This window comes from Bidens hawaiensis, unplaced genomic scaffold, assembly GCF_021521415.1.
Source record: "Bidens hawaiensis isolate Kalapana, Puna unplaced genomic scaffold, B.hawaiensis_p1.1 tig00080083_1, whole genome shotgun sequence".
Lineage (NCBI taxonomy): Eukaryota > Viridiplantae > Streptophyta > Magnoliopsida > Asterales > Asteraceae > Bidens > Bidens hawaiensis.
The window spans coordinates 1-21,680 of NW_027503646.1; the positions used below are offsets into that span (position 1 = coordinate 1).

General features: G+C 41.8%; 1 protein-coding gene across 1 annotated transcript; it reads right to left on the bottom strand.

The window, feature by feature from the left end:
* Positions 1–15,218: 15,218 nt before the first annotated feature.
* Positions 15,219–15,587, bottom strand: LOC143607165 (uncharacterized). Its single transcript, XM_077082708.1, has one exon. The coding sequence runs from the start codon at positions 15,585–15,587 to the stop codon at positions 15,219–15,221; it is 369 nt and encodes a 122-aa protein (XP_076938823.1).
* Between the last annotated feature and the right edge of the window lie 6,093 nt (positions 15,588–21,680).

The following is a 21,680-nucleotide window of genomic DNA, read 5'->3' on the forward strand; positions in this document are numbered from 1 at the left end:
CTTAAGATTCCAAAATTCTTCCTCCAGGCGCTTAACTTCGTTGGGAGGGCAGAATTCTCGCGTAAGAATTTCCTTGAATTCCTCCCATGTCATGCTAGAAGCAGCCTCTGCGCCACGCGCATGAGCTACTCCATTCCACCATGTAAGCGCTCTGGATTCCAGGACACTGGAAGCATATAGGGTTCGTCTTTCTGAGGGGCATTGGGTATGGAGGAAAGTGTTTTCAATCTTCTCAAGCCATTGGAGCATCACGGTGGCTCCTTCAAGACCTGTGAACTTCGGAGGGTTACCCGCATTAAAGGACTTAATGTTATAACTGGAGGTATTAGCATTGTTTTGGCTCAAAGCTTGGGCTATTGCGGCGGCCATTTCCTGGGAACGTTGCTGTCTACGCATGCGCGAGGCTTCTCTTCTCTGAAATCGGCGAGATAGCGGAGGCATTCTATAAAAATTTTAATTTTAGTTAATATCTTGGTTTTAGCGCAAAGTTTTAATCTTATAAAGCTTGGTTTCACGGAGTTAGATACTATCAAAAGTTAAAGTAAAATAAATGATCCTAAATGCAGACTTAATAAAGGTAACAAATTCGAATCAAGAACCGACAATTCACGTATCACCGTGACTTTCCGAGTTCTCAATTTAAAATAGCTAGTAAACGAGTATTGGAGATTGACGATTCATGTATCACCATGACTTTCCAATCTTCAATATAAAATATACAAGAAAATGAGTATTGGAGGTTGACAATTCATGTATCACCATGACTTTTCAAGTCTCCAACCTCAGAACATAATCGTAAATGGAAATTGAAAATCAACTATTCATGTATCACCATGACTTTTCGGATTTTCAACCCCAACAAACGAATATGTAAGTAAAATCAATAAAAATCGAAATTCAACAAAAGTCGAAATATCGCGGAATAAAATCATATACTGCGCAAGCGCGAGCATATTCATAAATAACGAGTAATTAACAATAAGCGCGCAAACATGAGATTTCTCTCATGCGCGAGAAGGGACTCTTAGGTATTCTAGGCCGTTACGTCTAACCACCTATCCTAAAGTCAACGAGCTCTGATACCAATCTGTAACACCCCGACCGAAGGCGGATTATACATCGGGGCGCCACATATTGCTTCATTACTCGCGACACTATTGGTGTCAATATTTATTAATACACATTTTATCGCGCACGCGCAGCGGGGAAAATAAAGAACATAAATTAAACATAAATCAATATATTATAAATTATAACATTCAAACAACATTAACTTGTCTTGATACATTTTAATTCTAGGTCCAAACGTAAAAACGTCCTACGTGTCCACAAGCTCCAAAACAGCTACTGCAAACCTGAACATGTGTTAAAATAAACGTCAAACACTTGCGTGTTGGTGAGAAATCAAGTTTAATAGATAATCATAGATAATCACAGTAAATCTGCGCGCAACACGTGTATGTCTAGAGTTTAACAAGGGTGTAATCAGATTGTGATCAAGCCTAAGATAGTTCATAGATCATAGTTCAATCCATGCTCCCAATTGAGCATAAAAACGAGAAAACATCTGTGCAAGTGTAAACCAAGAAAACCGTAAACGATAGGTCTCCCGTGTTCAACTAATGGTACCAACGTGAACTGCGGAATAGGCCGAACAAAGCGGTTAATGATACACATACAAATAAACAGCCAAGTAAACATCCTCAACACATGGGATACTGCGCGACTAAAATTTCATAAACAGTTTAAGACTCAGTTTTGTATGAACACATGAACATCCCAAAGCATTTAAAAATAAAAAGGGATTAGGTACGAGATAACTCACTTGAAAAAGATGCGATGATAGATATGCAAGAATCAACTCTTAAACAAGCAAAGTTAACCTATAATTAAAGATTATGTTTCAACGATCGGTTTTAGGTCTAGATTATAGGTTAGCATAAGTAATAAGTAAATTATTATATATAATATATTACCGGAAAAGCAGGAAGAACAAGGAGGAAGACGGAGGCAAGAGAGGAGGCGGCAGGAGGACAACGGCAGAGAGCAAGAGGGAGGAGGAGATAATAAGTGTAGTGTGTGAAGTGTTTAAGAAAATAGTATTATTTATAGGCAAACCCTAGGGGACATAAACCCTAGAAAAGATCTCCAAAAGTAAAAGAAAAGATATCAACAGAAAAGATTCCCAAAAGCAAGATCTCAAAAGATAACAAAAGATATCAAAAGCAAAAAGTAAAAGATCTCAAAAGATATGGCAGCAGGAAAAGAGGAAAAGCAAAAGGGAAAGCTGTCAGGGAACAGTAAAAAGCAAAGGAGGAGTCAGAAAAGGCATGGGAGAAGATAGATAAAGGTACTGTTAAAGCATGGAAAAGCAGATCTCCAAAGATATTGTCAGTCACTTTTTCTACCAACCAATGGGGTTGGTGCGCATGCAGCGCCGAAAGCAACTATTCAGACAAGAGCAGATTAGGTCAACGGCTCAAAAGATAAGACAGTACAAAAGCAAACGGCTAGATAAAACAGAAGAAAAGACTAAGGGTCTGGCGCGAGAAGGCTGAGTGCGTGAGCGCGAAGGCTGGCACAACAATCCTTAGCGCGCTGCGGGAAGAATCACAAATCCTTAACGCACTGCGAGAAGAATCACAAATCCTTAACGCACTGTGAGAAGAATTGCTTAGACAGGAGGTCTTCACGCAGGCACAATTTGTCTACACGCAGGCTTCCTTGTAAGGTCCGGCGCGTGGGGCTGCGCAGGCATCCTTAGGCGGGAAGAACCAAAGGACAAGCAAAGAGAAGGGGATTCAAGGCGCGAGGGTTAAACAGAAGGGCGGGACGGCGACAAGAAAGACAAAGAGGCGGAACGACAAGAAAGACAGAGGAGAAAGGGGCGGGAGGGAACATATAAAAATAAATATATTTAATTTACTCAAAGTTAAATTTACAAAGATTAATAATAAACTTTAAAGCATAAAAAGAAACGGATCAGAGAAACGGGTACCTGGGTCGGGTTCGGATTCGGGCAGTTGTCACAAGCGACGAGCTTATAAAAGCTCTGAAGGCCGAGGCTTTCATTAAGGATGAGCGCCTTGCCAATCTTGCGGCCAAGAATAGGGAGCAATCCTTGGAATATGCTGGGCACAAAATGGATCTTGTCCGAGCCAAGGTGGAAAAAAGATGGCTATTGGCGGAAGGGGTTCTCCAGGTAATTCTCACCTCCTTTCTAACTTTGTTATGAGAAATAATCATATCCTAAACAATTGCTCGTATTCTTTGTTTGAATAGGTTATTGCCCACATTTGGGAAGGTGATGAACTTGGGAACTGTCTCGCAACGCTACTGGTCGCCTCTTCTCATGTCGGTCGTCAAGAAGGTTTCCAGGTAGGTCTTCAGCTTGCAAAAGTGAAAAGGCCTCTCGAGGAGTTTGCTTTGCACGGCCAGGACACAGCTAAAATTCTAGCTGAGAAGACGAAGCTTTATGACGACTTGAAGTTTTTTATTGAAGACCAGATAGCTTGTAGGTTCCCAGCCGGATCTACACGAGATATCGCGTTCTACGTAGGTGCGGAATCCCTACGTAGAACGTTACGAGTATAGAAAACAATACGAGCTAACACACGATACGATAACCAAACACACGTTGTATTCCAACCGTAAACACGTGATACTATGATCACCAAATACAAACTCTCTGACTCGAATACACGAATGAACTAAACTTTTATCAATAAGCCGTAAACAAACAGCTTATATAGACACGACAACTTCGCCTGGCATGTTCAGGCGAAGTTGTCCCTAACTTCGCTTGTCTAACAAGTTCGCCCATATCAGCGAACTTGTTAGCAACTTCGCTTACATACAAAACTCAAATCTAACTAACAAGATTACAGACACTCGACACTGAACTACTGACATCATGCACCAACAGACTCCCCCTTGGCAGTAGCTTCATCTCTTTAGCTTCAAACACGTGTCTTGTAATCTTCAATCTTCTATCTTTAAGCATGTACTCCTTCTCGAACACAAACCGATACTATTCTCTGATATTTCCTCGCTTCGTCTTTCCAAGCAGGAATATAAAATATCTTCTTTTCATTCAACACCTGCAAATCAGCTTGCGATAAGTTTACCAAGTGCATCGGATCGTTCACTCTAAGCAGCTCTTGTTCATCTTCATCTTCCATCACTGCCTCAGCTGTCTCACAATCTACAAACCACCACTTCAGGTCTTTAAGCACATCCTTGGGCATTAGTTTCATTGGCACTTCTTTCAAATACCGGATCGGTTTATACTTCATAATCATCCAAGGTTTTCCATCAGCTCTTAAACCTCTATCCTTGTCTTCAACAAGTTTTCCCTTTTGTGGTTTCAACAGCTCAAATTTCTTCTCTTTTATACTCTCTTTCCACACAATTTTCCCAATAACTCTAGCCATATTATCGTCACTTCTGTTTATCAATCCCAATCTGGCTAAGTCTTTCACTTCACATTCTGGCAGTGTATTCAACGATCTCAACATCCTTCTAAAGTATTGAACACCATCATACCTTTTAATCATGAAAAGCCTCAACTGCTCATCATATATCCAGCATATAATCCCTTTTTTCGCTTCAGCATAGCCTTTAATGTTGTAACTCTTCTTAAACATTGTAGGGACCGCCGGTTTCTTCGTTTTGACGAACCACTGAGCATAGCCTTCTTTCCATCTAGGCTGCTCTTCCGATTCAGTCTCATCACTTCCAATCTGTTGACTCATATCTATCTTCTCAACATCTGGTATCTCATGCTCCACATTCTCTTCTACTATCTCTCCCTCTTCAATCTCATTATCAACCACAATCTCTTCTCCAATCTTCTCTATCACATCACTCGGTAGTACATCATCATCACCAACCAAACCATCATCCATCTCCTCTACGTCCACTACCACCACATCATCACCACCAGCTGCAGTTGTCGACTCCCCCTGAGTTGTGGAAGTTCCAAGAGCTTGATCAGTTCTTGGCAACTCACCACCTGCATCTTTCGATGCATTGGGATCATCGTCTCTATCATTTCGTCTCTTGGTCCTCAACTCATCGCCTTTACAGCTCGTCTCCCCCTGAGATGCCAAGAACTCCTTGAAAGCATCTATGATTTTTCCATGTTGTACCAGCAGGGACGACTGCATCTGATTCTCTGCAACTAGGCGCTGAATAGCCTGGGTCTGGATAAGATTAATCCTTGACTGCTCTGCCATGACCCGTTCAAGTGCTGCTATTCGTTCAGAGTCTGATAGGGTTGCATCGAAATCGAACCTCATATGTGATATATCTTGAGTGTACTGAGGAGGGATTTCCGATGTCACCGGGACCTCAGAAGTAGAAATAGACGTAACCGCAGGTGGTATCGTCACCGATAGCCCTGCAGTGGCCACAACAGTCGACTCGATAAATTGTGCCACGACCTCCGATGGAGTAACATTCGGAGACGGCAATGAAACGATCTCAGGAGCCGAAAGTTGGAAAGTATTGGGTGGGAGGCCAAATGTAGATGAGGTAGCCACCACGGGAACAACCGTAGCGCTTGGCCTTGTAACCTGTAGTGATTAATGAACCATTGTCATACCGGATAGTGCTGGTGGAGTGAAACGTACCACCCTAGAGCTCTCACCGGCTCCCGATCCTGCACCTATCCATTCCCTTCTTGACCTCCGGATCAACTGTTGTACCTCTTCTTCATAATCTGACTCACTGTCATCATCTGTTCTCTTTCTTTTCCCATGTAGTCTTTCTCAAGTTACCATAATCCTTCTTGCCTCTACCACTTCATCATCAGAATTAGAACCAGCCACCGTAGCAGCTGTCCTAGTAACATTCACACCCGAAGCACGTTCAACCGGGACCTGTACGTTCTCCTCTGGATCCACCCGATCCATGTCAAAAAATCCCTGACTGCCAAACGCTGCGTCAAGGTCAACGTTCTCCTCCGGTGACACAACAGGAGCAGCAGGTATAGCTTGAGGTGCTCCTGCATGTTGTGGTGCCGGGTCCCTAAACTCGTCCCCACGAGCAGGCACATACCCCGGGTTGATCAAGTACCCAAAGAGTGGAGTATGCCGAGGATGGAGCTCAGGTTTGCTCCTCGCACTGGAGGATCTACATTGGGCGAAGATCCGTTTATTCACACTCTCAACGTATCGGATCGGACGGCGCTGAGGAAGCGTTGGAGCAACATGATTCAAGATCATTTGAAGAAATCTTGGATACATGATAAATCGCTCACGCGCCATCGCTCTTCTTTGACGATCAATCTCATGAAAGACCATCTGACTAAAGCTGAATCGCTTGTTGTAAGTCAGAGCAGTCATCGCTGACTGCATGGTCGCGCCCATACCATCAGTGCCCGCCTTTCTCCCTGACATGCAAACAATCATAACACGCATGAGAAAGCGCCACTGGTCAAGTAAAAATCCTTTCCTCCTCTGCGTATCCCCCAAGGGACCAGAGTATCCCATTCTCAAAAACGCTCCATCACGGAAAGGAGCTACAAACTCTGTCGGGTCATCCCTTGTCTCATTCCCAAATCGTAAAGCCGCCCGGATTTGTTCAGAAGAGAACTGAACAATCTAATTGTTGACTGTTGCGCGCATCACCGGGGGTTCGACTCTACAGTCGTATACCACAGTCTGCCAAAAATCCTCAATGTCGGGCAAGGATATCGGCAGAGTTGTTGTAATCGCGTGGAATATCCGCGAGCGTAACAGAAATGTGATGATTTCGCGGAAATCATCAACTCCGCTCGCCTCCGGGTCTAATGTTATGTACATGTTGTGACCCGGGAAGAACTGCCTCTGGTTATCACCTCCGTCATCACCGCCTGCACCACCTGCTCCAGCAACAGCAGCCATATCTGCAACAAACAGGTTAAGTTAGATAAACGTCAAAGCGAATCACAAGTTCGCCTGTTACCATGAGCGAAGTTGTGATCTATTCTATACAGGCGAAGTTAAAGGTGGGGCGAAGTTGGGAAACAACTTCGCTTCAACTTGAACTTCGTCTGATAACTGTTAAGTACAAAGGTCCAGGCGAAGTTAATGATAACTTCGCCTAACCACAACATCGCCTCATAAACTGTTTTAAAAATTAATAATCAGGCGAAGTTAAACCTCAGGCGAAGTTACGGATAACTTCGCCTAAACTGTAACTTCGCCGAATTCGAATCGGCAACAGATAGGTTAATGGAACGACGTGTAGATGATGATTTTGGAGATCGAGGACTCCGTAACACATGATTTTATGAAGATTTAGACGTTCAAGTAGTTTACTATCACGTAATAACAAGTTTGAAATCGGGTGTTTAAGGATCAAAAGAACGAGGTCGTTTATCGAGTCGAAACGACCGATGATTAACCTCAATAGACAATGATAATATGATAATCGAACCCTACGCACCTTGAATCAAGGATTGGAATCGAAATAAGAACACAGATGCTTTAGATCGATAAGTTCGCTAAGGTTGACAGTAAGTTCGCTGGTTTTTGGAAAATAATAAATCGTTTGACCTTAAAACTTCTTTATATAGGGTCAAAGTTAGTACAGGCGAAGTTATCGATAACTTCGCCTATTCCAGGCGAAGTTATGAACAAGTTCGCCGGTATTTACAAAACAAACCCCTATACTTTGAAAAATTTTCAATAAAGTTTTAAAAACATCCTTTAAAGCGTTAAATGATACGATCAAGACCATGTAACCAGGTATAAAATCAAACAATTACAAAAGTAACAAAAATTTGAAAAATTAAAGTACACGGGATCAAATTTCAGTCTCGACAGGGACTACCATGTTTTAGAAAAGATCCGAACAGGAATCATACTAATTACGTGATTGTCACACAGATCTGTGTTCAGCTGTATTATGACATAAAGAAACAGGTTGTAAGCAGGTAATCTACTTAAAATGGTTTTCATTGTTTCTGTGATACGGGTTAGGTTCAATTAAGCTCAAAACTTAAGTGGGCAACAACTCAGAGATTATGATGTCTCCTATCTATTCTCAAAGCGTATTTGGCTTTCCCCAAGTCACCCCGAATTGACCTCGACCCGTAGTGTCTGATTAAGTAACAATTACTCTTCGATCTTAGACTCTGCTTCCCGTTCACCTTCTTCCGTCTTGATTGAGAATCATTAACATTATGAACTCTAGAAATTTTTTTTTTATTTATTTATTTATTTTTTTTTATAATATGTATATACACAACTTCAAGTAGAAAACAACTGCAAGTCCCGAATCTGGATCACTGCAGTGTCTTGATACGCTATCTTCACGGGAATCAGAACACTCACGGGCTCGTGTATGACTGGGTAATCGCTTTTCTGCCTATCATTCGGAAAGATATGTATGAAGACATGCACAACTCTTAAGGAGTTTCCACGTAAAATCGAGTAGATTTAGTTAGTATCACTTCTACTTTTACGCACCATAAAAAGCTACCATGACATACAATGACTGTTCTAAAGTCTTTTAAGCCTAATAACTTTACTAGTTAAGCACACAAAATCAGTATATCTATCACTTTCCAAGGTTGGATCAATTTTCTGTTAACATAGTAAAGAAACTTCTTACGAAGTAGTAGACTTGAAAAATAATTTCATCTCCCGTAAAGAAAAAATTTAACTTCAATCGCCCCGACCAAATCAAAGTCTTCAGGGAAACGGCTATCCCGAAGATCCAATGGATCAGCTGGACCGACCACATACTAGTATGTGTCCTTCTAACTAAGTATGATCGACTAATTTTCAGCGAAAGAATGAAAACACATCATAAACCGTTCCGGTCACTTTCAGTTATCTGGTTAATGGCTATCCTCATATTCTACAAGTAGAAATGTGGACCAAACATATCCGAAGACATGTCCTTCAAACTGAGGCAATCGACATAATTCTAAGCGATAGTGACGTTTTTTTTTTTTTTTAATTCAAACACAAACATATGACATGGTTACTCGGGATTGATCATCCCATTCAGCTCAACAAGGTTTTGAAATCTAGTTTTGTCAAACACTTTCGTGAACAAGTCAGCGAAATTATCTAACGTGTCAACCTTTTCGAGCTCAATCAGTTTCTTCTCAGCTCAATCCCGTATAAAATGATGACGTATGTCAATATGTTTAGTTTTACTGTGCTTCACGGGATTGTTAGTTACTGAGATAGCAGCAGTGTTATCAATGCAAATAGGAGTAAGTGAGAAATTCAGACCATAATCGCGCAACTGTTATTGAATCCAAAGAACCTGGGAGCAGCAGTTGGATGCTGCCATGTATGCTGCTTCACAGGTTGAAATTGCGACTGAGGTCTGCTTCTTGCATTGCCACGACACTAGTCTGCCACCAAGAAACTGACATCCACCAGTTGTAGACTTCCGACTCTGATTGCACCCTCCATAATCAGAATCTGTGTAAGCGACTAGCTCCAAGTCTCCTCCTCTCGAGTACCACAACCCCAGCTTCGGCTTGCCTTTGAGATACCGAAGTATTCTCTTCGCACCCTTCAAATGAGATTCTTTTGGGTTTGCCTGAAAGCGTGCACAAAGACAAACAGCAAACATTATATCAGGCCTAGAAGCAGTTAAGTACATTAAAGAACCTATAATTGCCCGATATTGGGTTGGGTCCACGTCTGCATCGTTGTCTGAATCAGCACCCAATTTGTGATTGACGCAGACTGGAGTATCATATGGAGTGATGTCCTCCATCTTGAAACGTTTGAGAACATCATGGACATACTTCGTCTGATGAATGAACATCCCGTCTTTCTTCTGATCAACCTGCAATCCTAAAAAGAAAGTTAGTTCACCCATAGCACTCATTTCAAATCTCTTCTTCATGACGGCCTCAAACTCCTGACACATGGCGACCTTTGATGCAGCAAAGATAATGTCGTCCACGTAGACTTGCACCAGCAGATGAATGTGCCCCATTCTCCTATGCCACAACTCGGACTCCGATTCAGTCGCTTTCGACAAAAGACATGATTCTTCTGTGGCCATCTCAGTCGACCTCATATCCATGACATACGTATTCTTCACTCTTGGAGCCTTCATAACAATCCAATTCTCTGGTATCTTGAAACCAGGATACAACACAATCGCTTCATTCTTTGTAAAATGTACGGTGTAGTCTTTGTCACAAATCTGCGAAACACTCAGCAGATTGTGCTTCAGTTCTTCAACAAAATTTACTTTCTCCAAAGTCATCTTTCCATTCGACACCGTCCCTATTCCTGTAATCCTTCCACCGCTCTCTCCTGCGAAACTCACTCTTCCTCCTTGAACAGGTTTCAAGTCGTGTGCCGGGAACAGCCGCTATCCACAACCCATTGATTGTTGGCAGCCCTGTTCAACTGTTCCTGCACGATTAAAGCAGATGATTAAAATCTGGGGACCCAAGACCGATTGGTCTTGGGTCGATACATTCCGTACCTTGGCTGTCCAAAGTTAGTATCATAATAATTTCTGTGAGTCCTAACAGGATACCTTCTTGTGGATTGACTATGAGGCCATCCAAACCTTCGTGAATTAAAAGAATTATTACTTAAGGTTTGGTTGTTAGCAGTGAAAAACTGAGATCTATTTCTTTGAAAACCTGGATTAGTCCATTTTCTGAAATTTGATGGGTTTTCATTTTTACCATTATATTGATTAACGTTAGTTCTTTTCTCAGATTTTGAAGTCCTCACACCTCTGAATTTCTGCTTCAGAGGGCAATCAGCAACAAGGTGTCCTAATTGATTACATCTAAAACAACTCCTGTGTCCAACTTTCTTATCAAAAGTTGTCTTAGATGTTGAGGCTGTATTACTGCCCGTTTGTCTCACATATGGTGGGACATACGGGTTTAGTGGAGACTTCTTTTCAGGTGTTTTATTTTTCTCTCCACTTTTTGGTAACACTTCCTCTTGTTTTGTCTCACTCGACTCAGAAGACTTGTCTGAGTTAGATGAGACAGGACTCGGAGCAGAAATCTTAACACTTGCAACAGGCTTACTAACTTCTGGTTCTTTAATAGTAACTTTAACTGGAACTGTCTGACCATAGTCAACATCAACAGATTTCTGATTACTAGGGTCATAAGTGTAATTATGATTGAAAGGTGGTGGAACTTCATGATAACCAATTCCTCCCCTTTTTGGGGAACCTTGATCACTAACGAGGTGATCAAGTATAGCGGAGGAATTTCTGAATTACTCAAGTTTCCTGTTAAGTTCCACCACTTTTACCTGGTGATCAGCTATCTGTTTTTCCTTTTCAGCTATTAGTTTGGTTTTCTCTTCTAGTACTTCATAGCTAAGATCAATCACTTGAATTTTTTCAGCAAGCTTTGCTTTAAGACTTTTAATATCTTTCTCACTAGCTTTAATTTTTACTTTGTAACTATTTTCTCTAGCTTTAGTGAAATGATGATCTTCTTTTAAAGTTTTAAATTGCGCATCCAAACTAACAAACTGATCAGTTATAGTTGTCAGTTGTTCAGACAGATGTTCACACTTAGTACAAGGGAGTTCGGTACTTACCTCGGAGAGCTGGTCTGCCACATCTGCCATGTAAGCTTCATTTTCGCCAGTTCCCTTCTCACTATCTGCAGTTTCGATGTTTGCCAAATTGGCCTGTTCAAATACTTCTTCAACATGCAGATTCCAGTTGTACTCCTCGTTCTGTCTGGAAATCATGGCTCTATAGTCATTACCACTACCACTCTGCTGTGTAGATCTGTTTTGACTGCGTTCTACACGTTCATTTTTGCACTCTTTTGCAAAGTGGCCATTCTGCTGACAGTTGTAACAGTGTACCTTCGACTTATCAAACCCTGGCCTCTCACCGATAAACTTCCTGCCAGTCTTCTTCATGAACCTCTTAACCCTTCTGACAATCATAGCCATCTGCCACTGCAGATCCATCTCCTCCAGATCATCAGCATCGATCTGATCATAGTCTTCATCCAAAATTGCAGGATCAACAATCTTACCCTGAATGTAATTCTCATACGAAGCAATAAAAGATGCATAGAGAGCAAACTGCTGCTCAGCAGATTTAACACTCATGGGCATCTTCGAGTAGTTGTTGTTTGAAACACTTGGGGTAAAACTACTCTTGGTCGCTTGAGGTTGAGAAGCATTTGATCCTCCAGCTACAAAGCACACATCACCGTTCATGTTGAGAGATACATGTCCTTCATGTGTTGAGCTAGCGCCTGACTCTCCCTTAGAGTAATAAGCAGATGATTCAGTTTTCGAACTTGATCCTGAGTTAACCTTTGCACCATACATACCCGGATCTTGAACCTGATTGGTAGGTGTCTCCTTTCGTACCATGTTCAGTTCAAACGTTCTTAGCTTGTTAACTGCTGTCTCCAGGTCAAAGTCAGCAAAGTCTTTGTCTTCTCTCATCAACACAGTATACATCTCCCATTTCGGTGGGAGAGCATCAAGAAGCTTTTCAACAATCTCATCTTCTTTGTAAACAATTGAATAGTTGCTGAGTTCAGTCATCAGATGATAATATCTAGTAATGATATCATCAAGTGATTCATTCTTCAGATACTTGAAGACCGAGAATTGGGTTTTTAGAAGTTTAATTTTCAAGGCACGAATTCCCACATTGCCCTCAAACCGGTTCTCAAGTGCTTCCCAAAGCTCTCTAGCAGTTTTATACTTTCGGAAGGCGTGAAGTATCTCTTGTGGAAGAGCCATTGTAATTGTTGCATGAGCTTTGCTTTCGGCCTCATACATTTTCTTCTCCTCTTCTTCCATCTCTTTGTATTTCTTGATCTGATCACGACCCTCATACTCAGCAGTAGGTGGAATGTAACCATCTTGTATGCACACCCACATCTTAGCATCTTGATACTTGACATATTGTTCAAAACGATCTTTCCACGCTACATAATCGGTTTTCTTAAGCATCTTCGGTGCCTTTGTAGCCGAACCCGCTTCTACTTCCATCTTAACTAGTTCCATAATGTTTATTGAAGACATCTTTCACGAAACCCAAAGAACTCCGAAAATCAAAAATTTTATTTTCAAACAGCACTGTAGGCGAAGTTGTGGATAACTTCGCTTAAGACTTAACTTCGCGTGAATTTGTAACTTCGCTCACTTTCTTAAATTCGCCGGAATGGCGAAGTTGAGAATAACTTCGCTTAGGTTGAGCGAACTTGGGAGGTAGGCGAAGTTGTGGGTAACTTCGCTTGAGGTAAGCGAACTTGAAGAGGTAGGCGAAGTTGTGGATAACTTCGCTTAACCTTATATCTTCACCGAAACCCTACTAACAGTGACGGCAACTTCGCCTGATGAACACGAACTTTCTGCAGATTAGATTTCTGGGTTTTTCGAGGTGTGTGAAGGTGTTATGGTTGTTTTTGAATGTAGGAGATGAGTATGACACAAAAACTCAGAAAACTCGTCCCGGGAATAGTCGAACGGAACGATTTCTACACCCGCGTGATAATCCCGAACCACACAATCGAGCAAAAGCTCTGATACCAATTGTAGGTTCCTAGCCGGATCTACACGAGATATCGCGTTCTACGTAGGTGCGGAATCCCTACGTAAGACGTTACGAGTATAGAAAACAATACGAGCTAACACACGATACGATAACCAAACACACGTTGTATTCCAACCGTAAACACGTGATACTATGATCACCAAATACAAACTCTCTGACTCGAATACATGAATGAACTAAACTTTTATCAATAAGCCGTAAACAAACAGCTTATATAGACACGACAACTTCGCCTGGCATGTTCAGGCGAAGTTGTCCCTAACTTCGCTTGTCTAACAAGTTCGCCCATATCAGCGAACTTGTTAGCAACTTCGCTTACATACAAAACTCAAATCTAACTAACACGATTACAGACACTCGACACTGAACTACTGACATCATGCACCAACATAGCTGAGCTTACGGATAAAGAGGATGGAATTGATCAGTTGAAGGCACTTCTTACAACTGACGATGAAGATCAAGAAGACGCGGAAGACGGAGATGCAACATTGTAATTATCGCGTGTACTCGTCTTCCTTATAATCATCATTTAAATCTTTTAATCCCATTTGAACATAAATAAGAAGTTTGTTTCATCCGGTACACTTTGTTTTATTCTTCATAATATAAGTGTTTGTAGGAACTTCTTACTTGTCAATAAAGGATTACATAATGCTTGTTGTAAAGACATATGAGTCCCATCCGGTACGCGGACCAGAAAATGTATGTTACATTAAACTAGAATGTAGGATTAATAAAGCTTTCCATAAAAAAGGAGTAAGCCAAACTAAATTACAATCAATGACATTAAAAGTCTTTCTAATAATCTATTAGGCACGCAGACCAAAATAAAAAAGTAAACAATAAGTCTTGCTACATGTAACACTTTTTAAACTGTGTCACATTCCAAGTTCTGGGGAAATCAGTCCTGTCCAACTTCTCTAACTTGTAAGCACCCTTGGACAATACCTCTTTAACTTTGTAAAGGCATCCCAAGTTTGGGCCAACTTGCCCGGAGGCTCTTAACCAGAAGCTTCATTGTTACGGAAGACGAAGTCTCCCGCATCAAATGTGCACTTTTGAACCCGCGAGTCATAGTATTATTGCAGTTGGAGTTTATAGTTATGCTCGCGGATCAATGCTAATTCTCTCCTTTCTTCAAGGAGGTCTAGGTTCATCCGCAATTCTTTGTCTGTATCATTAATCATCAATATTCGTGCAGATGGAACCCCAATTTCAGCCGGGATCATGGCTTCAGTGCCATGGGTTAAACTGAACGGCATTTCAGAATTACTTGAATTCTTCTGAGTTTTAAAGGCCCAAAGTACATGGGATAGTTCGTCGACCCAGCCTGTTCGTTTAGTACCTACCCTTGCTTTAATCCCTTCTTTGATTGTTCGGTTGGTCCGTTTGACCCGACCATTAGCTTGCAGATGGGCTATGGATGTGAAAATCTGAGTGACCTGAAGCTCTTTCGACCACTCTTGTAACCCGCTGTCCGCAAAGTTCTTGTGGAAGACCAAATCGACATATAATGAAATCCCAAAGGAATTTCTTGACACTTGATGTTGTAATGGATGCAACTGGTTGGCTTCCACCCACTTGGTGAAGTAATCTATGGCCATAATTAAAAATTTTACACGTCCTGAGGCTTCTGGGAAGGGTCCCATAATGTCTATAGCCCATTTTTGGAACAGTCAAGCAGACGTCACCAACTCATTCTTTAGGCGCAGCGTGTTGGGAGCATGGCGTTGACAAGAATCACATTTCCTGATTTCTTGTACAGCATCCATATTCATCCCAAGCCAGTAGTACCCGACATTCATAAGTTTTGCTACGACCATTCTCGGGCCCGCGTGAAGACCACAAATGCCTTCATGAACTTCCCTGATCAAGTAATTCGCATCCTCGGCATCCACACATCTCAGAAGTGGGCTGAGGAAGGATCGCCTATACAAAACTCCATCTTGCATTTGGTAGTTCAAGGCCTTGTGTCTTATTTTCCGAGCCGCAATTTTCTCTTCCGGAAGAATTCCTGATGACAAATAGGCGATGATTGGCGTCATCCAGGACTCAACGCCTGTTTGAATTACTAGCACTTGATTCGGCGGGATAGATGGTCGATCTAGGACTTCAACACGAATGTCCTTAGCAAAGTGTTCAAAATTGGTTGAAGCTAGCTTGTTAAGAGCATCCGCTGGCTTGTTCTCACTTATTTTTATCTGAATAACTTTGCATTAAGAGAATTGGAGGATCAAGTCCTTTGCCTATGACAAATATGAAGCCATTACATCGTTCTTTGCTTCATATGTTCCATTGATCTGTCCCACGATCAACATGGAATCCACAAGTGCTTCTAGGTGTTTTACCCCAAGTTTCTTAGCTATTCTTAGGCCCGCCAAAAAGGCTTCATATTCCTCCTCGTTGTTAGTACTTTTGAAGTCTAACTTGATGGCGTACGTGAACTCATGACTTTCGGGATTGAATAGCCTCAGGCCTGCACCAGATCCCTCATTTCTCGAAGCTCCATCCGTGAACGGTGACCAAACTTGCCCTTGTTCAGGAGGTACTTGGGGTTGCTGTTCAACTAAGCACTCTTTTTCTTTGTTTTGCGGAACTTCAGTGACGAAGTCCGTCAAGACTTACCCTTTGATTGCTGGCCTGGGTTTGTATTCAATTGCACGTTCTCCCAGTTCGATGGCTCACTTTGCCAATCGTTCAGACAATTCAGGCTTGCTTAGTACATTCTTGAGTTTATATCCCATTAACACATTAATGGGATGACCCTGGAAATACCTGCGGAGACGCCTCGTAGCATAGACCAGCGCCAGAACCAGTTTTTCAAGCATCGAGTATCTGGTTTCTGGGTCAGTCAACGTCCTACTGACATAATAGATTGGCGTTTGAACATTCTTCCTGTCTGTTAGTAGTACAGCTCCAACGGCTATATCAGATACCGATAAGTATAACATCAAAGGCTCTCCCGCATGCGGTGCTGTAAAGGTCAGTAACTCCATTAAGTATTTTTTGACCTCCAGGAATGCTTGTTCAGCTTTCGCGGTCCACTTGAAACATGCCTTATTGAGGCAATTTCTCAATGTTGAAACAAACGGGTAAGATTTGGCTGCATGATTTGCTAAAAATCTGTTTAGTGTAACCAATCTCCCGTTAAGTGTCTACACTTCTTTGAGGGAAGAAGGAGAAGGTGTGCGGGCTACTGCCTGGACTTTATCATGGTTAGCATTAAAACCCGCGCCTATAACAATCACTCCTAAGAATTTCCCTTCCTCCATCCCAAAGGAACACTTGGCTGGATTCAATTTCATGTTGATACTTCTCAAAATCTCAAACGTTTCTTCGATGTCTCTTAACATTTGATCTTCTTCTATGCTCTTTATTACCAAGTCATCCATGTATACCGCTAAATTCCGACCAATCTGATTCTTGAAAGCTTGATCCATCAATTGATGATATGTAGCGCGCGCGTTTTTCAATCCAAAGGGCATCATTTTGTAACAAAATGTACCTTGTCTGTGCGAAACGCTGTCTTGTCCTCATCACCCGCCGCCATGCGGATCTGGTGATAACATTTGTAGACATCGAGGAAGCATTTAAACTTAAATGGGGCAACAGCATCCACTTTAAGATCAATTTCGGGTAATGGATAACAATCTTTTAGGCATGCCTTATTCAAGTCCTTGAAGTTTATACACATCCGACATGTTCCGTTACTCTTTGGAACTGTGACCGGATTAGCCACCCATCTTTGATACTTGGTTTCACGAATGATTCCAGCATGAAGAAGATCTTGTACTTGTTCATTCATAGCTTTCGTTTGTTCTGGACCCATCTTTCGCTTCTTCTGAACAATTGGCGTGAACATCGGGTTTACCCTCAATTTGTGTTCCGCAATACTACGTGGGACACCAGTCATGTCAGCGGGTTGCCGAGCGAAGATGTCCATGTTTTTAGTTAACAGCTGCTTCAAAAAAAATCTTACTATCTTCGAGATAGCAGGTCCGAACACAACTGTTTGATCCGGGTTTTTTTGTTCAATATCCATTTTTCCGGCTCAGTCCTTTGAACTTGCTTTGGAACTTTGCTAGGTTTTGAACAATCTGTTGTGAAGAGGTGTCTATTGACATGAATAATTGCTGCACTAGTGCGTGTCGGAACTCCTACCGCACCGTGAGTTGTAGATGGGTGAGCATTAAAGTCACTGATTGTCTCCCGCCCCAAGATGATGTCATGCTTGGACGTCTCCGGTAAGACCAAAAATTCAATGTCTTCTGTTCTTGAATGAATTCCATCACTAAGAGTGTCTAGAAAAGATATAACCCCTTGCGGGTGCATCACCTCACCCCCAAATCCAGATATATGTGCATGAATAGGTTTCAACTTCACCTTATCCTCTTCATCGAGCTGCTCAAAGCATTGTTCGTACATTATGTCCGAAAAACTGTAGTATCAAAGAAAACATACTGCGAACGATAATGACCAAAGAGGGCGATGATTACCAAAGGATTCTTGTTGCAAGGTCCTCCTTTAACTCGTTGAAAAATCACCAGTTCGTTTATCCGTTCCTCGTCCAGAAATTCTCTCCTCTTCCACCAACTTTGTGTCCGCCTTGGATCATGTAGACATTTAGATCTTTAACTTGTTTCTTGGACATACCCTAATTATCTCGCGCGAGAGCTTTATTAGTCCCTGGTTTTGCATTTTTTACCAAATGTCCAAGCTTTCCTGATTTCACTGCTGCTTCGATCTCATTTTTCAAAGCTACACATTCATTCGTGTTATGTCCTATGTCCTCATGGAACGAACAATGATTTTTAACATCAAGGAATGACCTCCTCGTGAGTGGTTGAGGCTTTCTGAAATTCACGTTCTCAGTGGTAAGAATTTCTGAAGGAGTTTTCGACAATGGAGTCCAATTGTTGGTGCCCCGCACTAAAGAATTCTGCTTATTCTTATTGCCGATCAAAGACCTGGCATCGAATGACTTTGATACCTCCGCGGACGGCTGAAGTCTAGACCAAATTGTTACTTTTGCATGCTTGTTCGGCCGCGGAGTCTGGACTTCAACCTTTAGGTTCTGCTTTTGACTATTAGTTGCTAGAGTCTTCTGAGTCCTTGTGAATAGCTTCACCGTGGACATAATTTCATCCCAAGACGTGGGCATTCCATCTCTACCAGTTAGAGTCCAAATCAATTCATCACTCTTCACATTTTTGCGGAAGGCGCCCGTAACATGTCTTCGCTCACTCCGCCAATATTGAGACTCTCATTATTAAACCGGGTAATGAAGTCTTTAATAGATTCATTATTCCGCCTAACTACGTCTAATAGTTCGGACGGGTCACGAGTGTGTTTTTTTGTTGACTGAAGTGCTGGGAAAAGTTGGCCACAAAGTCATCCCAGTTCTTAATTTTTCCATCCGGTAACTTCTCAAACCATTCCCGTGTCGCGCCGGTGAATGTCAATGCAAACATGTTACACCAGTAGGGATGAGTCCAACCGCTGACTCCTCCTACAGCCACAAAGTTCATTAAATGATCGCTGGGATCAATCATCCCATCGTATTTTCCAACAGATGTTGGGATTTTTGCATTGGCCGAGAATGGGGTTGTTGCAATGTGTGCAATGAATTTCAACTTTTCAGCAAAGGCAGCTGGACGGTACGGCTTAGAAAAGTCTTCCTCAGCGTCACTATGATAACCCGCCTGGAAAACCACCACCCGCGGACGACTAGTTCCTTCATGTAAGTGAAGCCTGTTATCACCACTGTAATAACTAACATCACCTGGACGATATGTCGAATCGTAGCTGTCATATTCGTCTAGGTATGAAGGCACACGCATGACCATACGAGGACGATCATGTCTTCTCCACACTTCCCTAGGGTCTCTCTCCGTCTGAACACTATGACGGATCTGACTCCTCCTCACTGTTGCGGGAGGAGAAGGAGATCTTCTGGGAGATTCATCATAAGTCAGAGTACGAGCATGGAGTCGCTCTTCACGCACCCTATGCTCATACTCAGCTACAACATTCTCTTGTTGAATCCGGAACCACTCATCAGGAGATAAAGGTCCCCTAGCCTTGGAGTTACGATGATGAGTTCTCGCCGGTTCAAAATCGTCAGAATCATCTTCCAGACCTAAGTCTGTATGAGTCCGACAAGTTTCCCTCGTTATTCGCCCCGGATTGCCAGGATTGGAACCTCCTGGCGCCGTGACATGTCCTAAGTCCGTTGGAGTAGGACCTCCTGGTTTCGTGTCGTGTCCTCGGTCGCCCGGAGTGGAACTTCCGAGTGTCGTGATACGTGCGAAGTCACTTGAAGCAAAATCTCCAGGTACTTCAGTATCAGTAGTACGTGAAACAGGTGTAGGAGTTCCCGACGGCCCTTCGAGAAATTGACTCATATCGTACAAACCAACAAAAACAAGAGATTATCACAGTTCTAACACAAGCACTGATGGCGCCAATGAAGAAACACGGATCTACTTCCCTTAACGTGTCCTAGATCCAATGAGTCCACAGGGAATGATACAACAACAACCAACAATGATATGATCTCAATCTCCCAAAGTCCAGTGACAGAAACTTGCAAAACAGACACCATGAGCTCGTTATGGGAAGGACAAGAGGGGGGTCTTCCCGTAACCACCCTCCAGCGTGAGAATAAGTACAGTTCTAAGAAGAGAAAGTAATTAAGTATTTTAGAGTAAATAGTGGGGAGTGAATGAATACCTCATGGAGATTGAGAGGGTATTTATAGCCGAAGAGTGTGGAAATGTGATTGGGCCAGCTGTCCCTTTCTAGAAGATGCTCTCGTAACCACCTGGACACGTGCCCTCATATGATAGGTTAAGCTATACGTCGCATGTGCATGGATATAACAACCTGTACACGTGTCTTATTATGATAGGACGATATATAACCCTAGCCATATGCACGGTTAAAACAACCTGGCCAACTGTCCTTCATTCATTGGTTGATGGGTCACGTATCCTTCAAGAAAGGATCTTGTTAATTCTTCTAGAAGATAATTGGTTAATTATAACTGTCCTATGGCATTGCCTCCTGGTCATCTTAGCGGGTGAATGTGCTACCACGCGGATGACTTCTGAGGGTGCCTGGATGCTTCCGCATAAGGTCCCAAGGATGTATCAATGTTCTTTCTTGAGTGAGTTATGCGGGTGATCCATATATCCCGCGGGTGATACTTAAGGGTATTTGGGTCTTTTTGGTACCCTACCTCTATAATACACATATGTAAACAAACCTAGACAATAAATATCTACATACAAACATAACTACAAACCTGCATGCCTACATACGTACGTACCTAAATCCGACGTATCTACACACCTGCGTACCTAGACACCTAGTTAATGCATACATGATTACCTACATACATATGTAAATACATACATACCTAGACACATATACGTGCCTACAAACCAAAATACCCGCGTACCTACATGTATATGAACCTACACTGCTACAGACCTACACACCTACATATATGACAAACCTACATACATACAAACCTACATACCTACACACCTGCATACCTACATATATACATAGCGACATACCTACCTACCTACCTACACACACACATACATACATACATACATGCATGCATACTAACTTACAAACACACATACATGCATACATATTAACTTATTTACACACATACGTGCATACATGATTTCTTACCTACACAATACACACACATACCTACCAGCATAAAAAACTCTTACGACCCTTGATACAAACATACAAATGTGAATGATGCCAACTAAACAAAAAGGCGAGGTTAATGAATGAAGAGTTTTATAATGAAGTTAGTCATATGGTGGCTGTATTTTCAGTTACACATCTAAAAAGTTAATGAATTTAATCGTTTCATTACCAAAATAAATAAATAAATAAATAAAAATCTATCACATACTCTGAGAGTTAACTAATACGATTAAAATAAAGATAAATGTGAAAATTAATAGAAGTGACATGTATAAGAATTGATAATACTGTATAATAATCAACATAAAGATAATGGAATTAATATACAATCAAACTAAGGAACAAAAAGTAAAAATTAATCGGGATTGCCAGCTGAAAATCGATAGCCTATTGCCAGTTCAAAT

Coding starts and splice junctions, on each gene's coding strand:
- LOC143607165 (XM_077082708.1), bottom strand. CDS start 15,587: ATGACGCCAATCATCGCCTATTTGTCATCAGGAATTCTTCCGGAAGAG.